General features: G+C 31.9%; 1 protein-coding gene across 8 annotated transcripts in view; it reads right to left on the reverse strand.

Moving 5' to 3' along the window:
- The window catches only part of LARP4B (La ribonucleoprotein 4B), a 229,245-nt gene that overhangs the window by 24,676 nt on the left and 182,221 nt on the right, over positions 1-22,348 (reverse strand). For 5 of the 8 annotated variants that reach the window (XM_007504702.3, XM_056799993.1, XM_007504701.3 and 2 more), the window contains 5 exons: positions 21,110-21,246; positions 18,217-18,320; positions 16,184-16,294; positions 15,355-15,408; positions 15,063-15,272 (listed from right to left, as the gene is read on the reverse strand). In XM_007504702.3, the coding sequence (XP_007504764.1) occupies positions 15,063-15,272; positions 15,355-15,408; positions 16,184-16,294; positions 18,217-18,320; positions 21,110-21,246 (616 nt within the window). The other 3 variants (XM_016426288.2, XM_016426287.2, XM_016426286.2) reach the window with 3 other exon arrangements.

Consider the following 22,348-nt stretch of genomic DNA (forward strand, 5'->3'; position numbering starts at 1 on the left):
CTCAAAGGAAGAGACAGAATGATTATCTTTTATTCCACTTTGAGTGCAGGGAAAGAGAAGAGCAATGAGGAAACAAAAGCATATTACACCAAACCTAAAGGATTGGTGGTGAACATATTCCTTTTTTTCTTAACTATTCTTTTTTTAAAAAAGAAAGGGAAAACGAGAAGAAAAAATTTGGGAAATATACCATTAGTAATCTTAACTATGAATGTGAATGGGATGAACTGACCCATAAAATGTATGTGGAAAACAAAATGCATTAAAAAATATGTTCTTTATAAGAAAAACATTTGAACCAGAAAAACGCACCTGAGTTAAAATAAGGGGAAAAACATCTATTATGCTTCAGCTGAAAGAAAAGAGGTAGGGGAAGCAATCAGGGTCTTAGGCAAAGCAAAAGCACACAGACAATTAATAGAGATAAACAAGGGAACTACATTTTGCTGAAAGGTATTATAAACTCTGAATTAATATAAATATTAAATATTACAACAATATATTTTTTATATACTGCCATCAGGGTCTTACATCAGAGAGAATTCTTGAACGTACGAGATAAATCCTGCATTATGGTCTTGGATCACAGGTTCCAACTAATTTGTGGGCTTTTGCATTTTGCAACTCCAAGGAATATTTTCCTTTTAACAAAACCCAATTAATAAGTAAAGGAGATAACTGTTACTCCTATTACCCATAAGTTGGGAAAGGAGTGAGAGTTTGATGGACAACTCCCTAATAGGTCTTTTCAAGCTAGAGAGCTGTCTTAGGATGTTTAAGGGAGAAGCTAAAAAATGAGCTCTTAAAACTTTCTGGCTGAGAGAACTTCAGGGACTCTGGTTATTGAAGGGGCCACTGACCTATCAATCTATAAGTTATAGGGTAGCCAAATCAATAAATTTCTTACCCAAAAAGAAATATATATGCACCAAAATGGCATACTCTACCAAAATATTTTTTAAAATAATTTGAGTGAGGAAGAAATAGACAGTTAAGCTATAATAATGAGGGATGTTAATAATCTATCCCTCTGAGCTATTTTTTAAAAAAATCAGAAGCAGAACACAAAAAGGTATCTCCTCTTCCGCTCCTAAATGACCAGAACAAAATTTAAGAAGTTAGATATGACAGACCACTGGAAACTATTGAATGAAAAGAGAAAGGAGATGGGATATATATTTCTCAGTGATGTGTCACACTTTTACAGAAACTGAACATGTTAGAGCATTAAAACCTTACAAATACAGAAAAGTAGAAAAATTAAACACATAAACATCAATGCAGTAAAATTATATTTAACAATATGCTACTGAATCATTAAAAATGAATTAGATATGCTAGTACTAAAGAAGAAATAAAGTCAAACATAGAAATAATCAATTTTAAAGACAAGGCAATGAGACAAATTTTGTGGGAGACCAAAATTTTGGGGACACTGCCATAGAATCCAGAGGAAATATATACCTATAAACACTAGGAACAAAAGAAGCAAAAAAAAAAAAAATCAAAGAATTGGACCTGCAACTAAGAGGACATATAAAAAACAACAAATCAAAAATCAATAAATACTAAGATAGAAATCCTGAAAATGAATAGATTCAATTAAAAGACCACTGAATTAATAAGCATAGGATGTGTTAAGGAAAAAACCCCAATGAAACAAATATTATTAAATTTAAACTATTAAAGAATTAGCCAAATTACCAGAATAAATACATTTTAAAGCTCAATTCATAACCAATGAAATAAATTACTAAGAACCATTCTGTCCTAAAATAGGAGAACAAAATTAAATTTACCTAAAATGAATGAATATTTAAATAAAACAGAATAAAGGGAAACAACTATAATACAGATCAAATTGCTTACCAATATGGAAGCAGAGAGAAAAGGAAGGAATCTTTATAATTTGGAAAAAGATATACTGAAAATTGTTATTAAATATTATAGAGGGAAAATAAAAATATTTTTCAAAAGGAAAAGGAAAAAGAAATTGGATGGCAGGCAGGTGGCTCTCTGGATTGAGAACCAGGCCTAGAGACAGAGGTCCTGGGTTCTAATCTGGCCTAGGATACTTCCTAGTTATGTGACCTCAGGCAAGTCACTTAATCTCCATTGCCTAGCCCTTACCACTCTTCTGCCTTGGAACCAAAACATAGCATTGATTCTAAGATGGAAGATTAAGGGTTTAAAAAAAAAAGAAAAAAATTAAAAATAAATTGAAGTCATAAATGAATTCCCAACCCCCCTCCCCAACAAAACAATTAATTCTAATATTACATACACTATTAGGAAGGGGGGGGGGAGTAAAAACAGGGAAAGATGAGGGCCTGCCAATTTTCTCAGACAAAAAAATACAATCTTCATACATAAATGAGGAACTCAAAACAGAAAAACCACAAAACAATGTCCCTAATGAATATAGGTACAAAATTCTATAATAAAATATTAGCAAGGAAATTATAGCAACATATCATAAAGATTATACTAGCCAAGAGTTAGAGCAAGAATGCAGGCCTAATTTAACACTAGAAAATTGTTAAATATAATTGAGTGTATTAATAAGAAAAACAAAACTCCTATGGTTATATACAGATGCAGATAACATCCATTCCTTTAAAAATATTAAGAAACACAGAAATATCTTAATTTAAGTAGTCTCTTTAAAAGCAAGAGCCAACATTATCTCTAATGAGAATAGGTCTTTCCTATAAGATGAGAAAAGATTCATTTTCAAATTAGCAGTAGAAATTCCAAATGTAAGAAAAAGAAAAAGAACGAGACAAAAAATATAGGAAATGAGAAATATAATTGTTGCTTTTTTTTGGAGATGATAGGATAGTTTACAGAAAGATCCTAAAAAGACAACTAAAAAACTAGTTGAAACAAGCTCAGCCAAGTTTCAGGATACAAAAATAAATCCACATAATTATTAGCATTTCTGTGTTACCCAAAAAAACCCAGTAGGAAGAGATAGAAAGAAAAATTGTATTTAAAATAACCAGACAGTATAAAACACTTGGGAGTCTACTTGCCAAGACAAATAAAAATTATATAAATGCAATTATACAATATTCCATGCAAAAAAGGCATATTAAGAAATATTAATTGCTCAATAAATTACTCATTGCCAATGTCATTTAACATAACAATACTACCGAAATTAAGTTACTTATTCTATGCCATAACAATTAAGCTACCAAAGAATAATTTTGCAGAGATAGAAAAAAAAAAGAAAAGAAATTGGGAGGAATAAAAGGCAAAAAAAAATCTGAAGAGAATTAATGGAGTAGAAAAATTGGAAGAAAAAAAAAAGTTCGATGGAAGGGGATCTACCAATAACCAGATCTCACTCTTAACTACAAAACAATAATCCTCAAAATAATTTGGTACCTAAGAAATAGGTTGATTAAAAAAAAAAGGAAACATTAGGTATTCTAAATGCAGAAAAAAAGGGCACAGTAACCTATGCCATTTACCAAGACAATTTCCAAATGGGTATAAGACTCATACATAAAGGGTGACACCATGCACAAATGAGAGGATCAAGGAAGATAATATCTGTCAGATCTCTAGTTAAGGGAAGACCACAAAGAAATAAGATAGAAAAATGAACATTTATGATTGATTAATAATAAAAAGCTTCGGTATAACCAAAACCATGCAGGGGGGGGGGGGGGGGGGGGGGAAGGGGAAGGTATGAGAAGCAGGTAAAGGCAGGGGATTTGGGTGGTGTGGAGGGAATGCAATCAAGTTTCCTTTTAGCAAGTTTCTTTGATAAAAGGTCTCATTTAACCAATTCAAATTTTTAAGAAAAAGAATCACTCCCTAATTGAAAAATGGTCAAACATAAATGGAATTTCCTTATTTAAAAATGCCCTAAAGTCTTAAATATCAGAGAAATGCAAATTAAAATTCACTTGAGTTTCCACCTCACACCCATCACATTGGCAGAATTAACCAAAAAAAGCAAACAAATGTTGGAGGGAATGTAGTAGATATACAGGAACATCAATATATTATTAATAGAGCTGTGAACTGGTCTAGCCATTCAAAAAGCAATTAAGAACTATGCTTCAAAAGCTACTGTACCCTCTGACCTAGGAATTTCATTAGGAGCTTTAGAACACAGCAAAATAAAGAGGGAAAGGGCTCATTCGCACAAAAAAAATTTTTTTTTTAAGTTTTTTTACAGGAGGCAAAGAATGAGAAACAGAGAATGTACCCATTAATTGGGAATAAGTTATACTACAAGAGTATGATGACTTCAGAGAGACCTGGGAGGATCTATATCAGCTGATTTTAACAAGCAGGACTAGGAGAACAATTTATACAAATACACTTCTACTGCAAAGACAAGAAATTCCAAAAACTTCAAACAACAAAATGACGATAGGACTAGTTAATGCAATATGCTTACCCACCTCATGACAGAAGTGAAGGATTTAAGGACACATATGAAGAATATTTTTTTTAGATAAGAGTCAATTCATTCACATTTTGCTTGAGGAGACAGAGATTTTGTTTTCTTGAATTCTCAATGGGGGTTGGGAGGGGAGGCTAGTAGGAAGGCATGCACTTATGAAAAAAGTAATTAAAAAAATTAAAAGAAATTTAGTTTCACTGGTTTTCTGGAAAAATTATTCAAAGAACTTCAAACCTGGGAACCACTTATTTTTGAATTTTCTACAAGGTAGATTAGGGGAAAAAAGGGACAACCACTTATTGGATCATCTATACAGGTTTGTTGTAAGATGCAACATGAGCAAACAGTCAAATGAGCAAACTAATAACATCTAGATAAGATCTAGACTAGTGGCCATACAATCACTCAAGTAACAATACTCTTACGGCAAAAATTTTGTGGTCTCTGTGAATATGTGGGAGGTAGGTAATCTGGGTATGAAACTTCACAAAGGAATGGGCACATTTTTACAAAAGTTCTTTTGTTTATGTTTATAAAGTTTATATGTTTATATTGTTTATACAGCTTTGGTTATAACAAAAGCTTTTAATTTTTATGCAATCATAAATGTTCACAATCAAATGAACATTTATGATTGCATAAAAATTAGTTTGTGAACTCTTCCCTTACCCAGACAAAATTAAGCATTTAAAAATAAAATCCCTTTTTCAAATATACGTACTACTTTTGGGATCCACATAAAAATAAATATAAATAAGGTATTGTCTTGAAAGCAAATGATTTAGATAGGATTGAAATTGCCCCTTGTTATGATAAATATTAGAGTTTCAAAATGATTAGTATTATCATGAAATGATTTGTGAAAAACTTTAAGTGCCATTTACAATTATTTTGATCATTTCCTTAATTACTTGTCACTGTATTGTGTACAAATTACTGTTGATGACAATTAAGAGATAGAGGTGGATAAAAGCGTACTTTATGGTATTACCTGCCAGAGGTAAAAGAATGATTATAAATCCTATTCCTTGAAGAGGTCTCTATTTTCCACCAAAACCCCCCACAAAGAAATGCACAAAAAGGGAATCATATATTACAGTATATAAAAGTGAAACATTCAAAAGAAGAAAATCTTAAAATTAAGCCTTTGTTAACAAAAATTGGAAAGTTTGGCTTGCTTTTCTTTCCATGACATTCCTTTTCCCAACTTTGAGGCTTAGCAATGGCTGTTTACCATGACTAAAATATTCTCTTGACCTCAAATGCTTAGTTATCTTGGCTTCTTTCATGACTTAACATTACGTACTAAATTCAGGGGGTGTTCTATGCTAATTTACTCCTCTCTCCAACTCTTGTTCTCCCTGATCAACATTCTATCTGCCCTGTGTATGTGTGTGTGTATGTGTATGTGTATGTATGTATGTGTGTGTGTGTGTGTGTGTGTGTGTATGCGCACGTGAGAGCTGCCCATGTACAAGCCTGTATTTATATATTCAATGTACGTATTTCTTTGGGGGCAGAATAGTGTTTTTGTCTTTCTTTTTTTTTCTCTACCAGCACTTAGCACACTGCAGGCAAATGGCAAACTCTTAAAAGTAAATATTTGCTGAATAACAGCTTAATAATGAATACATTATCTAGAAAGTAATCATTCTCTTGTATGAAAACAGGTTCATTAAGTTATTAATCCCAAAGGATTTTGACCGGTCCCAAATAAATCAAGTTTAAACAAATTATATTAAGAATAACGGAAAAGTTATCTTTGACTATTTTACAAACAGATTTTGTAATTTTTACAAGACTGAACTATACACTTTAATATCAGAAAAAATTACCTCTATTTATTACTTTTCTACTTAGAAAAGTTAAATGCAAGAACTCTTAATATAGTATTCCTGTAGTCTAAGTCATCAGCTATACTAATTCTATTAAAAACAAAACAAAATACTGAAAAGGAAAGAGCCAACCTACATGAACAGATTATACAAAGAATAATGAAGAAAATGTGTTGAAACCCTTTGATACCAAGTAGAAAATGTATGATTAGAAATGTACTGACTCAACAGACAGAGCTTTATTACAACTACTTTAAATGGAAGATAAATTTACCAACTAATGATTACTGGGCAACTATTAACTAAATTGGGTGTGTTTTATTTCAGTGGCATTTGATTTAAGTAGCAAATACCCTATAACTTATAAACTGATGAAAGACAAAAAATGCGACTTACTAAATTTTCAGTAAATAAATCTAGTACCAACAGAAACTTTCTTCTTTTAATTACTTTTACCAATTAAAATTAAATAAATTTTAATTTTCTAACCAAGTCTGTAGTACCAAAACTAATTCCCTTTCCAATTCCCCTCACTGTTCATGCCACCATTTTCTTTGTGACACAATCCTGAACCCAAACTCATTTCCCAATATTCTATTTCATTACTTTAAAATCATAAGCAATAAAAGTTTGTCATGAAATCTTGGGGGTACAGTGTTTCCTAGGGGGGGAAAAGAAACATGTAATATTTTTATAAAAGTATATATAACACCAAAAATATATTAATCTAGGGACATAAAATATATGTATATTGTAGAAGTTTAATTGAAAAATTATCATGCCTGGTATATTAAATTTAAAAGAATATTTTATTTAGAACAATTATAAATTTTTTACTCATTAAAATGACTTACAACTGTCATGTTATAAATGAAACCATGCATTCAAAACTTAAGAATCTAGAATCATAATCTGGAGAGTTTATTAGACAAATAAGCTAAATTATGAACCAATATCCTCTGTGCAAAGAAGTCAGATTATTAGTATTTTTTGAAGTCTAAATAGTACTGTCAGTGGCATCATTTAGTAACATTCAAAAAATGACAAATTTCTTAGCCTTATCCTTTCACATAAATTTACTTCTTGATTTGTACATTTCTAAACAAAGACTAACTTAATTTACATAAGATAGATGAAAAGAAACAGTTGGCCTTCATGTTGCAGAAGGACTGTGCTTGGGCAGGATTCACTTCAACTGATCAATCAAATAGATCAACAGGCATTTATTAAGGCTCATTTTGTATCAGACACTGTGCACCCTGTTGGAAAGAGGAAAAAGACTTAGCTATCAGAGGACATATTATAATGAATGAGATAATAAATAGATACATACAAGATACACAGACTAGCTGGATGACTCCAGCAGCTGTCAGTGGGTTGGAAAGACCTTTTGTATTGGGTGCTAAAGCAGAGCAGTGTCTTAAGAGAAGTCAGTAAAACCCAAAAGGCAGAGATGAAGAAGTAGTGAAGAGGCAGAGAGGGGAGATAAGAATGTTGTGAGGGAATTCAGATCTATACTTTAAGAAAATAACTAGCAGCCTGAGGAGAAAAAGGGTTGGGAGAGACCTGAGGCAGAGGGGACAAATGAAAATGTCAGCTACTGCCACTTCCAGGTGAGAGGTGATTGGTGAAATTGAAATAAGTGGAGAGAAGTAGGAGAATAAGGGCGGTTGTGAAGGGTAGAAATAACAGGAGAGGCTACTGGAGCTATGGATGAGTGAAAGTGGAATTAGGGAACACTGATATTCTATAGTGGATAGCAGATCTATTCCTGAAGTCTGTTCATTCTATTAGAACATGAGCTCCTTGAGGAAGGGAGTATATCTGTACTTCCCTAACCTCATTGTTTAGAATACTACCCAGTGCTCAGTAAGTATTTAATCAGTGCTTGTTAGTTACTGACTACAAAAAAGTGGTTGAGGCATTACTATAAGATTAATGATCCCTATTCCCAAATATCAAAACCTATGTGTGCTTACTGATTTGTAATGAGGTAAAAGCACTGCACAAGTGGCATTATTTCCATGACTCTTGAATCTAACAGATTAGTAGAGAATGTACAGCCTGACAATGAAGTCCTTTTTTTCTTAACAAAACCTTTCATGTTCTTATAAAAGCAAAGATACCTATAGATTTTCCCAAAGGACTTTATCTGGGCCAGTGGATGAGAACATTTAGAGGAACCAAAATTGGATGTAGTAACTCTTTTGGAGAAAAACAAAACAACAACAACAACAAAACCCTTGAAAATCACAGGAGGGCTCTACAATTCCTAACTATTACTATTGTTTGAAGAAATCTTCCAAATGGGCATCATTTATGTGCCCCTTTGAGTTTGCTGTAGTTTAAACACCACTGTTTTATTAATTTTATTCTTTTTTCTTGCTTTTATTCTTGTAGACAAAATAATAATTTGTGTATTTTAAATTATTTTTCATCTTTTACAGGTATTTTGGGGAAGTTAAAAACATGGCATTTACATCCTATTATAGTCATATGTAGACATTTATCCATAATGTTTCTTATGGTACCAAGGAAAAAGTGCTATCTGGCATGAAAGAACTGGGTTAAAATACTATTTCTGCTACATGGTGCCTGTGATACTACCTTAAGCAGACTTATTGAAAAGCTCATTTCTTTGGTCCTATTATCTTGTTTATAAAATGAGGGTAGGGAGTAGGATGAAGCAGGATTGGATTACATGGCTTTAAGCATTCCTTCTAGTTTTAAATTTATGATCCTGTAATGTCAGATAACAAAGTTCAATGCCAGCTTTCACATTATTTGCAGCATTAGCAAAGCAAAAATACTTTTCAGGCAATTGTTAGCTTCAGAAAACTTTCCAGTCCAAGTCCTTCTTTTGTAGATGTTTCTATGTTCATAGAAAATAGCATATCTCTCAGCAAGCTGGGATTTATATCAAGGTACTTTGGACCCAAATTCAAGATTCTTTACACCATGCCATAGGCCCTTGAAGTAATATATACTTTCACATGAATGATCTATCTGGTCTCTCTTAGGACCTTTCCAACAGAAATAAACACCTCTTATTTTGGAGGGGGGAAAATTGTTATTTCCTAGGTTCCTTTACTATACCTTACTTTTCCTCTACATACTTGAACTCTAAAAGAACTTCTGAAAGTCTGCACCAAACAAACTACATTTTGTCATAAATTCTGTTCAAACTGAAATCTGATTTCTCCCCATTACTCCTACCTACTGAATCTATTCTTTCAAAAGATCACCAATGCTTTCTAAATCACTAAATGCATTGGATATTATCCTCATTCCTTATGTTAGGATCTAAGATATCTGAAACTGCTGACCACACACACACACTTTCCAAATGTAATTCACCCTCCACCCTGATGCCATCAGATATTTTATTGAAAGGATTTGTCCTTTAACCTCTACAATAAGTTATTAACAAAACCATTGAACTAAACATAGTTGGTCACTTTTCCATGTTGACTTTATATTGCTTTAGACATAATGTATCCTGATATTTTTGGCTCTAGTTTTCTTCACTTTGCATTACTCCATATAATTCTTTTCATGTTTCTCTCTCTGAATTCTTCGTATTTCTTATAGTGCAGTAATGCTCCATTAAAGTTGGGGACATTTTGTTTCCAGCTTCTTTTGTATCACAAATAATATTTCTATGAACATCTTTAAACATATGCCACCCTTTCTTCTTGAAAATGGGAACTTCCTTGCCTTGTGACACTGTTTCATCCTTGAGCTTCTATCCCTTTAGCAATGTGAACATTATCTACACCTGTTTTCAGCCTACTTCTTTGATCTCCCTTCTCACAAATGTGTGTTGTACATTTTGATTCATGAGCCCCTTTAAGTTTTGCATTTTGGAATTATCCTTGGTTCCTCCCTCTGGTGTCATATCAGTTCCTAATTCTTCAAAATTAACCAATACAATCCTAGTTTATATCCTCTTATCATTTCATCCTCAAATTATTACAATAGTTTAACTGGCATTTTCCTTTCCCATCTGATCTAATTTAAATGCTGTTGGTGTATTCCTAAAGAACCACAGATTTTAAAGTAAATAAGGATAATGGAGATTAATTACTACAATTCCATCAATTTGTAAATGAAGCACTCAAGGATTGGAAGGGCTCAGAGACTTGTTCAAGGTCACATATATAGTAATTAAAAGAGCTAAAATTCAAACACAGGTATTTGACTCCAAATCTTATGCTCTTTATCCTAGTCTCTGCATATTGCTTTCATTAATTCCTTCCTCAAAACTTACCATGGCCAGTCATACCTTGGTTGGTAAAGTTTAAACTTCTAATCTGCAATTCAAACCATGTTCTACAACCATCTTCATTTCCCTTCCATACATGCATACCATAGCCAAATTGTCTTACCTGCCATGGTTCCTCAGATAAACTCTATGCTTTTCTACCTACAAGCATTTGGTATTGCCTTCCTACATCATCTCTTCCTGTAGAAACTCCCCTTCTCCTACCAGATCAAGACAAAAAGTGACTTTCCCTAAGCACCTTGGTTGGAAGTGATTCCTTCTAATACCTGGTACCAGGTTTTGGTAATTTATGCATATTGTCATGTACTGCAGTATTCAAGGAATACACATGGTATTTCCCACATTATATAGCACAGTTCCTTATTTGTGGAAGGGGGTCCAAAATAAACTGAATAAATAAATATTTCAGTAATTATTCTTCTATTAACCCATCATATTCTCAGACAAAGAGGCACAGTTATTCAAAAAGAATCTTTGAAGGGTTAATGTATGAGTTTAGAAAAGCAAAAACTTTCCTCGCTGGTATACATTTTCATTAAACAGAAGTAGTGGTTCTGAAGAGTATGAAGCTTGTTCCAAGTTTTTTCTTGGCTTCAATTGTCATCTCATCTATAAATTCAGTCACTTTAGTTGGTAGGTGCTTACAATATTTCAGTTACTTAATGAAATTGCACCTCTCTCTTTATGTTGCTGCTGCTCTTACAGAAGCAGAAAATGCATGAAGACATCTGGATCTAAAATCCTAGAGTTTTTGGTACTTTCTTTATCCTGGTGATCACTGTCCATAAAAAATTTTTAAAACATCTGTGGGACACTCCTTAGATATAAAGATGTATCTGCTCATCTTAAATACATTTGAAATCCATATAAAATTGATAGTGTTTTCAAATCATGTTGGTTCACCAATTCTTCAACATGGAAATATCTTCAGAGAGGGTCTCATTAATTTGCTGAAGGGATAAAAATAGAAAAAATGTTTTTAGTGGCTAGCTTTCATACAAATATTAACCTTTAGCATACACAAATTTGATTTTTATTTTCCTTGTTAGCTGTTAACTTCCCAGACATAGAAGCATCACCTCAGTGTTAAAATCGAACTGGTGATCTTGCTCCAAAACATCTGACCGACAAAAACCCAATTGTGATTTAAAGAAAATAGGGTAATGTAGCTAAAATAAAACTGATTATTCTAAACTTAGATTAAATTCTTACCTTCTAATATAGCATTTTCTCTCAGTTCCTTTGTAGATCTCCAGGTTAAAAAGGCAAGAAAACTAGGTTCCAATTTTCTTCTGATGCCAAAACCTTTAGATTTGCACACCGTTGTCTTTTTCATGAGTCTTTTGAGCAAGCAGGACAATGAAGTTCTCTATTTCTAACTTCTATAGGAATGAAAGGAGGTGACTGCCTGGGTTCACTCCACTCCCAATTCTTAGAGGCCCATCCAGGAGGAACAGGAACATGGCCACCAACCTCTATATCAAAAGTCAACAAGAGGAAGCACACAAGCAAGCCAAGGCACTGACTCAATCTCCCTTTCTGTCTTTTGTGAAAATGGTTGTGCTCCTAGAGGTCAAAATGCAATTTTTGCTTATATTGGAAATTATTCTCAATGTACATGAAAATGCCTAATTTTAAATCAAACTTCTATACTACAATTTTTAAACTGGTTACTTAAGGTTGGACAATAATATGTAAATACCTTATGCATTTTGTTCATATCTCGAAACTCAACTACCCTCATAATCTGGCTTCAATTTTTAAAACCTGCCCCAAAAGTCTTCTAGAGGGAAAATACCTTGTACTAACAGCACCTGAATTTTCCTATACCTTAATGTTACAAGAAGTATAATGACAAAGGGGAAATATACCTGAAGGAATGAGGGGAGATAGGTTCCTAGATCTCCTTCTACCACTAATTATAGAGGAACTTTTAACAAAATGCTTCACCTTCCTTGGCCTCAGTTTCCAAAATTCTAAGAGAAGGGTTTAGACTAGGTAGTTTTGATAGTCTATGAAACTTTAATATAAATCCACATATATTTATCTGTGTGTGTGTGTTCCTTCAGCATATTTCATTAATCAGTCTCTACTATTCTCATTGCTATTATATAAGGTTAGGCTACATATCACCTTAACCTGAGATAATTAAGAGCTCAAGTAGATCTTTTTTACTCTAGTCTCTTCAAACATTAACTTATGCCAAGCTTTCCAAGCTCTCCAGCTGACTTCACCTAATGAATTCAACTTAATTCAATTCTCACATCCAATACCTTCCTGTTGTTATGGTCAGCCTCATCTGGTTATTTACCACATTCATACCTTTGGTTTCTTTATTCTTTCCGAACTCTCAGAACACTTACCTTATATTAAACTTTCAAATATTACTCAGTCTCCAAGTAAGTCAAATTATGACCAGAGCTTACAAAAAGTTCATATTAAAAACAACAACAACAACAACAAAACTTTGCATGACTATCCTTTTATTATCTTTCTGCTGTTAGTGATCTCATTGCTAAAGTCATGAGAAAAAGTGTGATATAGTGGAAACAGTCAGAAGATTGCAGCTTGAGTAGTACCTAGCACATCAGAAGGTGCTATATAAATGCATATTGTCTTACCTTCCTTCCCTCTTTGGGACTCTTGCTTCTTCATTTATAGATTAATAGGGTTAAAAGTAGGTGTTCTCTTACTTTGTATAATAAATAGTTTGATGCAATCAGGAAATTGGAGTTAAGAATTGAAAGAAAAACTATGAAAAAATGGTTTTAGAGAGGTAATCCTTGGGGAGGGTTTATCTACCAAAGGTTCTTGCCCAAGTGCCAAAGTATCTTTTCTAATCCCACCTTGAGTGCCTCAGAGTTATTTTGTACATCTTTCTGTCTTATTCCTTATTTCCAATGTGTTGTTATATTTCTCTTGTTTTATACCCATTCTCCCCTCTGAATGAACAACGGAATCTCTTGACTCTGGATATCCTCCATGCCTGAAATTCTCTCACTCTATTGACTTCTCTGGTTTCTTTTAATTTTCAGAAAAAACCTCATCTTCTATAGGAAACCTTTCCCAGCTTTTCTTAATTACAGTGCTTTCCTTCTATTAATTATTTTCCTACTGATACTGTATATAGCCTGTCTATATATATTTGTTTAGATGTTTTCTCCCCCCTTTTATGAGGGTAGAGGCAGTCTTTTGCTTCTTTTTGTACCTCCAGTGTTTAATTCAATGTAAGTTCTTAATAAGTAATAATTGATTCTTTTAAGATTTACTTCATTCTCTGAAACTGTATCAAAATCAAATTCATTTGGGTGAAAAATATCCTGGTTTCAAAGTTTGCTAAAGGAGCTGGTAACTGGTGTCAGTATAATGTAAATTTGTCCAACATCCTAAGAGGTAGCGGAATACAAATGCATAATGGTGATAAGAATTATTAAGTATATGGCATGTAAAACAGGTCTAAGTGAAACGCTATAGGTTAGAGCTGATATTAGAATGAACCTAGTAGGTACCCGGAGAAGAGGTATAGAAGTACAGTAAAGGATACAGAAGGATGCTAAATTTTTTCCAATAATGCACAAAGAAATAGAGGATACGATCTCCTCTGAGCCATTTCATATGACACTACTCCAAGAACACAGACTACATACATGTTCATTACAATTCAATTAAATAATGAGACAACTTAGGTTTTATTAATCATCTTTTTGTTTCTATAGGAAAATGAATTTCAAATTCCAAACAACTGATTTCAAACATGGGTACTACAATTTACTACAATTTTTGGAAATCCCTAAATTATAGGCCATACATGTTCCCCTTTTTTGCATTTTAATATCACTTGCAATAATATAATTGAAAAACTTAGCTATATAATATAATAAGTTTATATATATATATATATATATATATATATATATATATATATGTAAAAAGATGCTATAAGGCAAGATTTGTTATTCTTTTGTACTCCCTGGCATGGTGCTTATAAATAATAACATGCAATATTCTGATTTATTTAAACAATTTCATTCAATTTTTTTTCTTCATGAAATTCTTCTAGAAAAAGCCCACCTAGATCCAGGAATTTAAATTATTTTAATGATCTTCTTCTCCTTTATACTTTCTACCTCCTCAATTATATAACCCTGGCCATGACTCAATAAAAGTAATGTATCACCACGCAAAAGAGTAAGACTGTCACTAAGATACTTAAAGAGGAATTTTATTTTCCTTTATCACCATTGTGGATACTTAATTAATACTTAATTAATTTTGAAAGGCAATTTTATTTCAAAGGAAAAAATTAAAGGTCTACCCTACTTGTTTCTACAATGCCTACAACTTGATATCACCAAATACAAAGTCAACACAACTGCTTTCACAGCATGTATATGAAAAGCACAAAAAAGATAATTTCCAAAATTAATTCCCCAAGCCCAAGAAATCTTAAAAAAGAAAAAAGAACAACTGTAGAAACACTGTAATTTTACTAAAAAGTAAAAATAAAGGAACTTACCAAAGACGGATCAAGATAACTCTGTGTAGCTGACCAGGTCTGTGGTGTAATTAAGCTGTACAATGGGAATTGTTGATGTGGATTGTAAACTGGAGGTAAGTAAAACGATGTTGTATAACGCTGTTGTGTATAAAGGTTCATGTCCAGAGGTCTATATCCATTCTTTGGCAAAAATGTGTTTATAGCAATAGCCTTTGCTTTTATCCGTGCCTTTACAAAAATATTAAATTCCTATTAGGATAGTTAATAATAATTTGATACTAAGCAAAAGGATATGAATATTCTTGATTACCTTTATTGGTTTTCCTTGAAAAATTTTCAGTTCTTCTCTCAGGTATTTATAAGCCTAAAAGGAAAAATATTCAAAACATCATTTTTCCATTTTTTTAAACTACCATAAATTTCTTAGTATAAATAAGAAATTGCTTAGTTTAAGATGAGGTGCACTTGTAAAGTACCTAAAGATAAATAGTGAAAACCATTAATGATTATATTATCTACATCAAGGCTGAGATTATATAATCTGGAAATGGTCTAAAAATAATTCTTTTTTAAAATCTTGTTCAATTTTAATTCTTCATAACCTTTGCATGTTTGTTGTAAATCTGTACAGCATTTATAACCTCCACCACAGTTCATGTAATTACAATGCCTTATAACATTAGTTCCTATAACTTGATATGTTATCTTGTTTTTCTATAAAGATCATTTTTTATACAGCACATAATACATCGAATTACAAAGCATAGAGTAAGCAATTAAGACATTGCTTATTCATGTTTGAAAATTAAGAATTTTATATCTATAATATAGTTTAGGTAACAAAATTATTAGCAATAGGACAGATATCTCTGGTACAATCTAAGTATGGATTTAGTGTAATTTATATATGAAATGATAAACCTTGGATTTTTTGTTTATAATATTACTGTAATCAATAAGTTACTAAAACTTTTTATTTAAAAAAGAAACTCCCTCAATTTCATCTGTTCTAGATTTATCTACATAATGACACTTTATATAGCAGTGTTTAACTTTAACTCTTCTATTGACCCACAAATTGCTAGTAAATTTATAGTATGTTTCATTTGTAAGAGACCAAAAAAAAAAAAAGCACTCACCTGCTGTGCATCAGCTTCTGACTCAAATGTTATAAACCAATTGTCATTATAGGCAAATTCACAATTGACAAACTTAGGCAAGTTATCTCCTGTGAAGAGTGCTTCTACTTCCTATACAATGGTGTAAAAAGAAGTTTTAACTTAACCAAATCTTGAATTAAAAGGATGTATAATATTTTTTAGAAATTTCCCCACAAAACTTTACCTATTAAAGCATATTTTAAGAAAACTTAAATTGTTCAAATACTAAAAAGACCTGGGCTTAAATAATGAAGTCATACTATCTTTTAATGAGAATTTACTATCAACACTGTGGGGATTAAGTATCTAATTTTAAGGCATTCTACCCCTCTGGTGAGAAAATCTCTGATCTTCAAAAGGTAACAAAACTGAAAAGCAACAAAAGTTTATCCTCAATACATGTTTTAAATTGTTAATGAAATAAGCCCACATACTAAAAATAGTTATTTCTGATTCTAACATCACACTGGTAGAAGACAATTGATGGTCTTTGGTCTTTTAAATTTCATTTAGCAGTCATTTAGAACAATTAAAGATTTAGTTTGAAAAAATATGGTGCTGATGAAGTCAAGACAACAGGTTATATCTGTACTGGTCATTGAGCTGACTGAAATAATAGTAACTTTCTATAGATTATTCTGTTTGGAATTATATAATACAAGGAGTTCTAAAAGTTTTAGGGTAGTTTTAAGCTCGTAAGAGCTTTAAAGCTTAAGGTTTTTCGAAAATCCAGAAGTATTACAAATTTCATTACAAAATAGTTTTAGCATAAAAATGGTTTTATTTGGATGTCACCCATGGATGTGAATGGTTGATGAAGTGCCAAAATGATCTGGTTATATATATATATATATATATATATATATATATATATAAGGTATTTTTAAACTATTAAACATAGCACATGAAAAACATGAAGAATTAATTATAACATAGAAATTTCTATTCTTACTCTTGAATGAAATGGAAATCCATCCTGACCCCCAACAGGGACCATTGCTTACACAACTAAAACATTGAAATTTTAATTTTATTCATTTATTTCATGTTATTTTACCATACAAAAAGCACTAATTTTTAAGTCACCAATGCTCAATTGATAACATATTTTCTTCAGGTAAAGACCATAATATTCTGAAAAGCATACCAGATCCTTTTCCTATCCCAATTCTTCTTTTCACTCTAGATTTACAAGGATTTTGTAGTGTTGAAAGAATTCAATAAAAATATTTAAAACAACATCCTATATAATATATCCATGTGAAGATGAATTCTGAAATATGGCCTCAAAGTCAATAAAATGAGATTTTGTTGGACTAATTTTGACAGCAAATTCCAAACTAAGTCCTTGTGGAAAATATGTAGCTTCCAGAAACTTTGGAAGCAAAGCCAAAAATGTAGATTTCAGCTGCAAAGGAGGTAACCTTAAGGCTTAATCTATCTAAGGACACTGATTGAGAAACTGACTTCCTGAGAAAATGAGAGAAGGGTGTGTAATTATTTTTAAGGGAAGAGAAGTTATTTTATTAAGGCATTAAAAAAAACTCTGAAACTCTGTTAGTCAACAAAGAGCACTTAAATGACTACTAATTCTATTTCTACAATGCTAAAAAAAATATAAGTAGATTCCTTGGTCAATAAGAAAAACACTGTAGTAGTGTAAAAGCAAAAGACTATAGGTCTAAACACTTTCCCCCCATTCTGATACTCCTCTAAAAAAAAAAAAAAGCTTAAATAATTCTTGGCCTCACATTATTTAAAACAGGAAGTGGTGGCTTTTTTTGTTTGTTTTGTTTTGTTTTACATCCAACCCCTCTTTTTATAGATGAGAAAATAGAAATCTGGGGAAGAGATAAGTAATTTGGCCAACAACTTGTGAGGATTAAAGGAAACTGAGTCTTAGATTTTATTGATATCTGATATTTCCTCAAGTCACTCCCACCCACACCCAATCTAACTTCAAAACATAATTTTTATACGTGACAGTCCCACCTAGAATATAAATTCCTTACTTCAACAGGAGTTGATTCAGGTACTTCTCGCAATATAACAATGCAGCGATTCTGATTCGGCCTGACTTTTTCTCCATTTTCATCCACTTGAACTAAAGGCAAAGCTACAGAAAAGAAAAAAAATACAGTGATTCAACTTTCAAATCATTAAATATTAAAACCTTTATAATTCACAAAAGAATGACAGTGCTTGCATAGCATTTTTGTTACTAAATAGGCAAAAAATAATATAGTAGTATTCCCTCATCCAGGCCTAAGCAAGATGATGTTTAAATATTTAGAAAGTGCTAATTTGGGGGGGCAACTAGGTGATTCAGTGGATACAGTAAGGCCTGGAGACAGGAGATCCTAGGTTCAAATCTGGCCTTGAATACTTCCTAGCTATGTAAACTTGAGCAAGTCACTTAAACCTCATTGCCTAACCCTTACTCTGCTGACTTAGAATCAGAATTGATTCCAAGATGGAAGGGTTTAAAAAAAACTGCTAATTCTGAACTTAAAAATAAATTATCTTAGTCATAATACACAATATTCAAGCAAACTATACAACTTATAATTGAATAAACACCCCTGTCAGAAAGTGCATTAGACAAATTAACTCGTCAGATTAAGCACCCTAACTACAAGATGCACTTTCATGTACTTATGGTGACAAAGTATATCATCTTGGGCCAGAAAATATATATTTTGATAACTGAAACATATTAATCTTCATGGTTCCATGGTTATGACCAAATAAAAACTTTGTTAGGGACGGTAGGGGATTAGTCTCTTCTTACATAAGCTAACCTAGACCCTTTATTCCTTCTCTTCCCCGACTCATTTGGCAGACTACACTTATCATAATGCCTTTCATTGAAATTTCTGTCTCTCAGGATCTATTGCCTCATTCCCTGCTATCTTCTCAAATTATCTTATATTTTATACCTCCCTTCCCTTTCATAGCCAAACTCCTAGAAAAAAAGCTATCAACACTCCTGGCCCCCAGCCTTCTTATATTTCAACTTCTTGAAATAAGGCTTTAAACTCCATTACTCAAATAAAATTGCATTACTAATGATCTATCCATTTCTAAGCTGAATGGCGTTTCTCATCCATCTTTAGCTCCACTAACTATATTTCTGCCTTATGATATCTTTGTTCTCTAGATTTTCATAATACTATTTATTTTCTCTTGGTTCTCTTCTGTCTGACCACTTTATCTCAGCCTCCTTTTCTGGATCTTCATCCATACCTGACTTATTAATATTAATACAGATGTACCTCAAGGCACATTAGACTATTCTCTCTCATAACCCTCATCAGATTTCATAGACTAAAATTTCATCTTAATGCATATTATCTCCAAGATACATATGTATTAACAAGGTTTTAAACTAGTATCATAAACTACCTACTAGATATTTCAACACAGATATCCTATAGACATATGAAACAATATCTCCAAAAGGAAACTCATTATTAATCTTGTCACTTAAAATGCTCTCTTCTTCTGAACTTGACAATTTCAATAGAGGGTGCCGCCACCTTTTCAGTGACCTAAATTCGAAACTTCAAAGTCACCTCAATGAACCTTTTATCTTTATACTTACTCAAAACTGACTCTGGACTGCTGTTCTAAGCTAATGATAAACCATTACTCCCATAATTTGGTCTAATCAAACTTGCCTTAATATTCCCTATTTTTTTTATGCCTTTGTAAGACTATTTATGCCTAGAACATATTCCTTCTTCTTTGTCTCTGCTCTTAGTATCTACAGGGCTTTTAAAAATTCAACTTTAATATTAACTCCTACATGAGACCACACTAGCTACTCTCTCCCTTGCCCAAATTACTTTGTATTTGTTTTACTTATTCTTATCAATGAATGTGCTGTCACCTTCAACAGACTGTAATTCCCAAATGGCAGGGATTTTGTTATGCTCAAAAGGACAGTAGAGGTCATTGATTGTAATCTCCTCATTTTAGGAAACTGGGGCTAAGGGGACACATCACTTCTACAAAGTTGTACTATTAGAAAAGAGATTGAGCTGGGATTCAAATTTTAGACCAGAAGACTTGGTTGTTAACATATCAAGTTCACTTATCTTTCTGTCCCAGTGCTTGACATAACACCAGACACATAATAAGCATTTAATAAATATTTGTTCGCTGAAACAAAGAAGTTCAAGATTTTGTTCATAGAACACAAATATTTCATTCTTTAGCTTTCTCTGAATATCTGAAAGGGACTAGAGATTAATCTTTAAGGATTTTCCATATTTACTTGACATCTATAGCATGTACTATAGAAATAGAAACTATGGCAATCTAAATTTACTTGGATATGCTCATTTGTTTGACTTGTAAAATTTATTAGCAGTCATAGTATTTGATAATTCCTTCCAATAAATAAAACAAGTCTATAAAACCACATAAAAGTTAATTCAGGCATGAAAGAAATAAATTTCAAATTATGGATGTTTTTAATTGGAACATAATAATTTCCCAAGAAGTTTTGTTTCTATATAAAACTTGCAAATACACACCATTTAAGAAAATAAAAATTCTTTTCTCACAATCTATATGATGGGTCTTAAATTAAGCTGCCTTAAATTCAGCTTTTGATTATGAATTAAATTAACAATATTAGCATATATAAGATATATGGCACTGACATATGATAGAATAAAAGATTTAGATATCTGCCTTTAACTTTATTTTTAATATTGATATTTTAAATTTTAATTAAAAATTAAAATAATATCTCACAGAACAAATATTCATATGAAGATATTAACAACTAGGACTATCTTGAAATAATCAGAATTTTTTTTAAATGCAAATATTTTACTGGTGCATAAAAGACAGGAATTTCACATTTTATTTATTTAAAAAGGTCCATTCACTTACACCGCAGAACTTCAACAATTAAATCCAAATCAGTACTGAGTTTCTTGATATGGTCGAGGTTAGCTACTGTTGTTATTGGCACATACTGATCACTATCCATCTGTGATATAAGATACATGTCACTTGCAAGATTCTCTCTGTTTAAAAAAAAGGCGGGGAGTGAGGTTATTTTATGAATCAGTACTAAACAATTAAATCAATGAATATTATTTCAGATATAGGCAGGGACACATCCACACCGATTTCTCACTTTATTTGACATATTCCTTATCAATTTCATATAAAATGTTATGTATTGAATAAACTAAAACATAATTCTATAATTCAAGTCCTAAAATTCAATGATTCATCTTTGAATTGAGGTAGGAATGGGTTTTCTCAAGTAGACTCTGAATTCTGAAAACCTATATACCTATACTAGACAAAAAGTAGATAGATAAGAGTATGGTATAAAAGGTCTAGCTTGGATAAACTCCAAGTTCTTTACCAAAAGTTAATCAAATGGTAATACTTTTGCCCACAGTAACTCAAAAAATTATCGATTAAGATCAGAAGAGTTGCAGTCTTATATCAACTTACATGAAAAAAAAAAGTCCAGTCTTATTTAAGTATGAATTTTCAAGAAATTTTTAAAGTGAGAAACATTTATTTAATAATATCCTCCCGGGGATATATTTAAACACAAAATTTAAAGAATTATAAAGCATCTTGTGTATACAAGCAATTTTTCACTTCAGCAAATTGTTATCCAATAAGTTGAAGAGAATCTTGAGAGCTGATAGGGACTGCAGACATTTTCTAATTCAATCTCATTTTAGAGTTGAGGTATTCATAATAAGGAAAACTGTATCAGCATCACAACAATAACATCAATTAATTTCTGCATACACTCTACACTGTGGGAAATGACTATTCTACCATTTCTGGACAGTGATCTCTAATATACTTTTGAAACAAGACTCATAACTTGGTTTAGTATAAATATATCATTTATTATAAAACGTTAAGGGGCACAATCTATTTTACAGAGGGGTTAGATAATCACAGAAATTCAGAGTTGCCTGTCTACTTACCTTTCTCTTCTGTTTCTGAAAGAATCCTTTGCTTTTGAGAATAAAAAATGCCACAAAATCTGAAGCTATAAAAATTGAATAATTGGGTATTCCAAGTAATATGAGGTTATTTTTTTTTGAGCAACAATGCAGAATAGGTTGTTAATTCTCCCATGTTTTATGAAAG

Source organism: Monodelphis domestica, chromosome 5, assembly GCF_027887165.1.
Source record: "Monodelphis domestica isolate mMonDom1 chromosome 5, mMonDom1.pri, whole genome shotgun sequence".
Taxonomy (NCBI): domain Eukaryota; kingdom Metazoa; phylum Chordata; class Mammalia; order Didelphimorphia; family Didelphidae; genus Monodelphis; species Monodelphis domestica.